The following is a 7,668-nucleotide window of genomic DNA, read 5'->3' on the forward strand; positions in this document are numbered from 1 at the left end:
CTACCACGGTGGAGTGGAACAAGGACTCGCACTCCGCCGAGTACTCCGAGTCGCTGGCCACGTAGGCGTAAGGGCTGACGTAGGGCAGGGGCACCTGTGAGTAGACCCCCACGCCCTCCCGACGATTCCTCCTGGCCCTCCGCAGCGCCTCCTCGTAGGAGATCTCCGCCGATGACTTCCACCGGCGGTAGTCAGCGCGCTTGTGTTTCGGCTTGGCCACCACCACGTCTCGGCCGTGCCCGTGGGAGCGGAGGGTGGATCTGTGCAGACCAGCCTGCCTGCTCGGGGGGCCAGACTCCGGCGGCAAGCCGCTGCCTCTCTTCCCCCGCGACGAGGGCTTTTTCAGTTTCTTATTTGTATCCAATTCCTCGGGAAAGCGACACTTCTTGCCAACGGGTTTGGTTTTCTCTCGCAAGGTCTGCGAACTGTTTTCCAGCCCGTTGGCAAGGTGGGACCTGTGTTTCAATGCAGAGCTTTTCAAAATCTTGACGTTTCGGGTGCCTTTGTGAAGCTTCATGCTTTGCTGCTGGGCTGGTATGTACTGGGCGTTCACCAGCAACCCATCATCCAGGCTCTGGGAGGAAGAGCCCTCGCTTTTGAAATCCAGGGCAGGCCTCTCCTCGACAGCTGGCGATGAGGAGCGAGCTGCCTGCAAGCTGCTCTTCAACAGGATCTTTTTGGAAGGCTGGCTGACCCTGTTCTCTGGCTGTAGCACCACAGGCTTCCCTGGGCTCTCTTTGGGAGATGTGGTGAAAAGCTGGTTGTTCTCCTTGGGGACATCCCCCGCCGTGGCCACTGCGTTGCGGTTGAGCTCTAGTGGTGGTGGGTTGACACCCCGTGGCAGGTGCTTGCTCTGAAGTTCAGTTGCTGTGCCCGAAGGGAAAGCTGCTGGCAAGGGTGCCTTCCTACTCTCCAGCTGCTCTCCAGCTGGCTCCCTTGGCCTCTGCTTTAACGGAGAGGGTGCAGTGTGATCCACAGCAGGGGTTCCACCAGAAGGCAAGGACACCTGCTTGGAGCTCTTGAGGTTCACGACGTTGCCGTGAGCCACCACCGCTGCCGGCTGCCTGACACACATGCTTCCATGCCTCAAGATCCCTTTGGTGGGATCAGCATTGAGACTCGTCCTGGGTTTGTTAGTCCTTATCGCGTGAGTTTTTTTCTGAACCAGGCTTAAGATGTAACTGTCTATCCTCTTGCTGGTGGAAGGGCATGGTGCTGGCCAGGAGCTCTGTGGGACAAAGGTGTCGGTGGATTTTCCTGAGTCCGTTTCAGTTGGGGTGCAAACGTCGCTAATATCGCAGCCGAGTCTCTCCTCTTCTCGCTGGAGGTTTTCAGTCACGGGGAGAAGAAACATGGGACTCTGCACAGCTACAGCGTGGAGTGGGCTGGGGTAGCGGTAGATGTCGTTCCCGTTTTTAGACACCAGATCACACTGGTACTTGGGATGTACATCTGCAACGACATCGAGGGAATTTGAGTGCGGTGTGGACAAAGAGCGACAGACAGAGCCTGCGGTCTGGTCCTCATGCTGGCCTTCCTTATTATAGTCCATCCAGCCTATGAGATCTGAAAGGCATTTTAGAAGAGTTTAGAGAGCCTGCCAGGGACTGTTCTGCTACGTTTTTAGCGCGCCGTCAAGGACACTGGTCCCATCTAAGCATACAATGCAGTGCTTTAAGTGCAGCAGTAGCAATTTTGCAACAAAGGACATGCCAGTCAAGCGATACAAAAGCAGCACTATTCTTCTCTGGGTCTCTTTGTAACTGCAGCTACCTGAGATTCGCCCAACCATGACCACATGGCTGAAACAATAAAAATCACAGCCCTAATGAGAACATTTACATTGGTTTCAAACCTTCGCCCAGGTTGTTAAGAGCTTCCTATCTTCCTTTCAAGACACTCAAAAGTCTGAAAGGTTCCCTCATGTCTGTGTGTTACACAGTCACCCGTAAAACTCACTGCAGGCCTCAGCATATATGAATTTTATTTTTTTACCTCCCTAAATCCAAAGAGAACATTAAAATTAGAGACAAGAGGGCAATGAATTCTTTTAGCTTATTGACAAATTTCACTTCCAGATTCTTTCAAGCATATCTTGGGTCAGGAAAAAAATTCCAGATTTATTTTTATTGTTGTTTTTATTATGATTACTACTGTTATTATCATCATAGTTGTTTCATAATTATAATAATGCCAATAATAACAGATGGTTCTCTTGAGTGTTAAATGGCTAAAGAATGGGAAACAGGCTCATCTTTTCACACAAGTACAAGGAGTGCAGGTCAATCCAGCTGACATCCTAGCCTTGGCTCTGCAAAGAGAGTTCTGCAAGAGAAATCCAGTGCTTTTCAAGATGCATGAGTCAGATTTGATGGCTAAGGCACTTATGAGGGAGGTAAGCAACCTTAAGAGTAGGGCTTCAACCTGAGCACCTAAGATTATTATTTTCTTCAGCTTATGTTGCCCTTGGCTTCTTGGGTAGGGGTACAATCTAAATGATCCTTCCAGATCTCTGCCAGTCCTGTTTTCTACCCTTGGGCTGGGAACTTCAGCCAGAGCACCCAAATTTGAATGCTCAGTGCCCTTCACTTATCTAAGGCTTATTTCAAAGAGGTCTCAGAGGCGTTGATGAAATTAGCTGATAGAGATGATGTTCCTGTATGAGCAGGAGAGGAAGAACACGGAAGCTAGGAGCATGAACTTCCTCCAGATCACCTCACAGTTTTCCCACATTTCCTGAAGTATCTATGTCGGCTTCAGAAATGTTGACAAAAAGACTTTTTTTGAAACTTGACAGTTTGTGAAATTTTATCCCTAAAATTGAGACAGTCTGAATAATGAGAGATTTAGGCTTTCATGACGTAGACATAAAAACCCAGCAATGCAATCAGTTGGAATTCCCTGTGTATGTTTTTCTTTTTATGTATGGCCCATGAAGATCACATGTACCTTACAACATGGAGCATCAAATTACCTCAAGCTGCTCAAAGGATAACTTAGAGGAGTTCTCAGCATCTCAGAATGAATGTATCCCAGGCTGCATTTTCCCACTTCAGAATTAGAAGAAAGTGAATTATTCTGTCCTCGATTCACAACAAACCACTAAAAGTTAACCTTAAAAAGCAGAATGGAAATTGGAAATACTGTGGTTAGAAGCATCCTCCACAACTCAGAATGAGCCAAGGCTTTTGAATGAGTGTGTCTGTGGCCAGTAACACTTGACCACAACAGTCCTACTGAAGTGTCCTATATGGATAACAGAGGAGACCTTCCTATTGAACCATCTCACACATTAAGGCTTGCATTTCAGCCTAGTGTCCAAGGAAAGTCCACAGCTCTCTGCCAAAGGGACAAAATACATCTTCCCTGTTCATGATGTCTATTTGTCTACACTATGTAAATGCAGGACACACCTCAGCATAGTCACCAGCAGGCTGAGGACCATCAGAGCTGACAACATGACTGTTACAAACAGACTGATGTGTGTCCTGACTCCCTAAAACCTGTAGCTAGCTCCTTACCCCATGACTTTAACGAGGATGTGGCTAAAAGGTTCCTTGAATTATTGCTATTTCCTAAAAATGCTTTTCTAAAGGAAACCATGAGAAATCAGCCAACTGATGTGTTTCTGTGTACAGGTACCACTGCCCTCTGCTGGGTAGAGCAGCTGTCATATCCTCACATGTTATTTTCATGTGTTCAGAGTGACCTAATCACATGCAAGGCTGGATCAGTGGAGGGCAAACTGTCCTGCCTCGTGACCCATGTTCGTGAGAGGCACTGGAATCTTTTCAGAGCATAATACGTCACATGAAAGGAAGAAGGGTTAATCCAACCCAGGTACTCCTGAGGCAGTATTTCCAAAGCCAAAGCCACCTCCTGGAGTATGATGTACTCGACCTGCTTTTACTATACCTGCAGATTTAGGGCGTCCATCTGAGATATTCAGTGTTGCCTCCAAAGGGCTGCAAAAGCAAGTGCTAGAATGGCAACTGGATAAACACTCACTGAAGACAGAGTTAGATGAATTGGAAAGCGATCCAGAAGCTCCATCACTCAGCTCATAAAACCCTATAAAAATAAGAGTTTGGATTTATATTAGTTATGTCTACACAAAGTTACCATTTGTGTCCCTAGAAAGTCAGTCAAGCTCGTGTTTGTGTTGGCTTACTCTACTGCAATCCGTTACGGGATTTCATTCAGTCACCCCACAAACAGTCCACAATTTAGCAAAACCCTTATTGCCATGAAGGATTCTGTTTAAAAGTAAAGTACTTATAAGTAAAACAGCAGAACTTACCTTGGCATATAGAAATTTTGAACTTTTCTTAACCTTTACAGGCCTTGGGGGCTTAACCTTTACAGGGATTCCCATATTTTAGCAAGAAGGATCCAGGTTTTGTCTGACAGCCCACTCTGTATTATACCCCTAAGACAGACTCTCCAGCTATTACCTGACTACAGAAGTGTTGGGCCCAATGCTATACATTATTTTCCTCAGATTTTTAGAGATAAACATAATAGTTGTGGATCACAGGAAATAAGAAAAATGGCAAATAATGTGCAGACACATAAAATTTAATTTCCTGGCAAACTGGGACTACTCAAGAAAAATACAACATACCACAACCAAAACTTGAATTGTAGGAATAATTTAGGAATAAGGAATGCTGGGCATTCCTACAGAATGGGGATGCATCCTAGAAAACAATAATCCTGGAAAGGGCTTAGTCAGCGTGGAAAAGCAGCTCAATCAAGCTTAATGATATGGCAAAAAAAGCTAATGAGATTGTTGGATGTACAAAGAAACTAATGAATAGCAGCAGGGAAATGACTTCAGCAGTTTATATGGCACTGGTAAGAAAGGCATTGGAATGGTGAGCCTAGTCCTTGAATCCAGCATGCTTAAAACAAAGCTAAAAAATTGGAAAGAGGCCACCAAGCTATTTAGGAGCTTGGAAAAATGCCCTGAAATGGATGACTTCATGAACTTGACCTGTTTAGCTCATCAAAAAAAAAGCCAGGAATTAGACTGTATAGCACCTCCAAGAGGAGAAAAAGCTGGGTACTAAGAAAAGCCTTTCTTCATGGGAGAAAAGGATACAGAAAAGTCAGGGCTGGAACAAGTCAAACTCAGATTAGAAATCAGCAATGGCTTTAACAATTGCAAGCTGGTGGATTCTCCACTTTTTAGCATCTTCAGACCAAGTCTGGATGCCTCCAGGAAAGGCTCCTCATAGATAAATACCACTCACTGGCTTCAACACAGTTAGAATGAGATGAAATTCAACATATGGGGGATGGAATTGTTTGATTCCATGTTCCTTTCTGGCTGTAAGATCACTTTTAATATGCTCCTCCTGCTCATGGTGCTTCCTTTCAGCATTTTTCCTGCATCTTCCTTCCTAATATGCAGTACAATTAGAACTTTTTCAACTAATTTGAGGGTGGCCTTGAAAAAAAAAAAATTCCCCAAACACTAAAAAGCTAATTAAGCTTGAAATGCTCCTCTGAATATGCTGCCTACAAACAGCAGCCTTTGCAGTGGGAGGTGAACTTTGCTAGTAGGCATTAATTATCAGAGTGTGAACATGTTGCAGACATTCACCATAGTAGTACTGAAAACTACAGCACTAAAAGCTACAGCCAGTTTAATTCCAGGTCCCAGGGGAGGTTCCATTTTGCTGGACATTGCCCTTACCTGAACTTGGACGACTGTCTGTCTCAAGGTGTTCATCTGTTGTTTTTTCCACGTCCAGGCGGAGATCACTGATTTGCTTATCCAGCTCTTGTAACTGATTTAATAAGCCAGCATCTCTCCTCCTCAGGCAGTTCTGGAAAAAAAAGAGAGCAAAAAACATCATCTCCTTCAGTGGGGCAGATATGAAGGGGCTCCAAACACAATCAGCCTTCTCCATCTAAGCATTGTGGAAATACCTTCTCTCCATTCTTTTATAAAACTGAACAAAGCCCTGAAATTCTAGATAAACACTCTGGATAAATACTTAAGTGAAGAATTATGCAGGGACTTCATTCCAGCCTTTTCCAGCCAGTTCTACATAAGGAACATGCTCCACAATTGAGGAAGACCAACACACTATGCTGACCACAGCTGGAAGAACAAAGCTGTATTGTATGGCACAGTCCAACCAGACCTGTGCCCATGAAACAGGCTACGCTGGGGCAAGGACAGCTGTGCCAGCCTAACAGGGACTGATCACCACCACAGTGATGTTAGTCAAAGATCACATCTGTTCACACAATGGGACAAAACAGCTCTGCCAACAAGTGCCTGTAGTGTGGGAACCGCCTTGTTCTGCTGCACACGATGAGCTTATAGTCTCCCATACAGACAGCAAGATTCCCAGGGCTGGGATCACAGCCCTTTTATTAGTTTTGCAGTGCAGCAGGAAGGAAAAGTAATTCTTCCTCTTCTCCCATTATGATTGTATAAAATTGCTGTGAGATGAAATTTAAGGCTATTTATGAAGGTAATTTGATGGCATAAAATAAGCAATATGAAATGATTTTGCAAGGCACTCATTAACCCACGGTCAACGCAATCAGTTTCCCCATGTGTATTATAATGTTGCTTATCCATCATCTGTTCAGCTTCATACCCTTTAATTGCTCTGGCTTTGGGGGAAGTGCAGGAGGCAGGAGGAAGGTTCAACTATGTTTGTTTCTTTAAGTGCATCACTTGATTGGCACCCAGGGGTGCTCTGATATGCTCATTGCAAAGAGTTCTGATGCTCACAGCTGGACTAGCTCTAAACCCATTAAATCCAGGACAACCTTTCCCCTGGGATGGGCCACTCATAGAATCACAGAATCCTAGAAAGCTTTGGGTTAGAAGAGACCTTAAAGATCACCTTCTTCCAATCCCCCTGCCATGGGCAGGGACACCTTCCACTAGGTTGCCCCAAACCCCATCCAACCTGTCCTTGGGCAAAGGGAGAGCAAATGCTAACAGCATTAGTAAGGTTGGTTGAAGATGTGCTGGCATTTAAGACCATCCTTGGAGAACCAAAGGGGCGATCCCAGGTCTTCTCCCACATTTCTGCGGGAGCTGGGGCTGGCTGGCAGCCAGGCTGGTAGAGGTGATGGGTTCAAGGGGTGACTCGCTGCGCCATCAACTGCCACCAGCGCCCCCTCCCCCAGCCAGCACCGCATCTGGTTCCAATCTGCAATGTCAAGTGCACAAATTAAAGTGCTACCACAAATCCCCGGGCTTTTTTTTGGTGGTTTGGGGGTTTTTTTGAGTAATGATTCCCTGGTCCTTCACTACAGCTCTCAGCCAGCAGCCAGCCCCTTCTCAGCAGAAAAATCATTTATTTTTGTCTTTTAAAGAAGGAAATGATCCTAATTTTGCTAAACCGAAAGGCTATAAGAAAAACAAATGGGGAAAAAAGGGGGGGTGGGGAAAAGAAGAAATCAGGGGAATAAACCACGCGATCCAGCTTCTCCCCCGGTGAAAGCAAACGCTGAGCCGCGCACAAAGAGCGCCAGGCACAGCTGTACGCTATTTTCATTGAAAAATGATCTGCCTCTTCATGCCGCCCTCCGTCTCTTCCCACTCCAGCTCCGGAGCGCGTCCTTCAACAAAAGCATCCCTTCTTCACGCGTCCCACTCCGCCGGCGCCCGAGCTCCCTGCCGCGGCTCGGCGC

At 46.0% G+C, this 7,668-nt stretch overlaps 1 protein-coding gene across 1 annotated transcript in view; it reads right to left on the minus strand.

Moving 5' to 3' along the window:
- LOC103802839 (dapper homolog 1-like) overlaps positions 1-5,834 on the minus strand; it is a gene marked incomplete at its 5' end in the record, with an annotated part of 6,731 nt that extends 897 nt beyond the window's left edge. Inside the window, 4 exon segments of the mRNA XM_009075370.1 lie at position 1; positions 4-1,566; positions 3,916-4,071; positions 5,702-5,834. The exon segment at position 1 is cut by the window's left edge and continues 897 nt beyond it. Coding sequence (XP_009073618.1) covers position 1; positions 4-1,566; positions 3,916-4,071; positions 5,702-5,834 — 1,853 coding nt within the window.
- Between the last annotated feature and the right edge of the window lie 1,834 nt (positions 5,835-7,668).

This window comes from Acanthisitta chloris, unplaced genomic scaffold (genome assembly GCF_000695815.1).
Source record: "Acanthisitta chloris isolate BGI_N310 unplaced genomic scaffold, ASM69581v1 scaffold18225, whole genome shotgun sequence".
Taxonomy (NCBI): Eukaryota; Metazoa; Chordata; class Aves; order Passeriformes; family Acanthisittidae; genus Acanthisitta; species Acanthisitta chloris.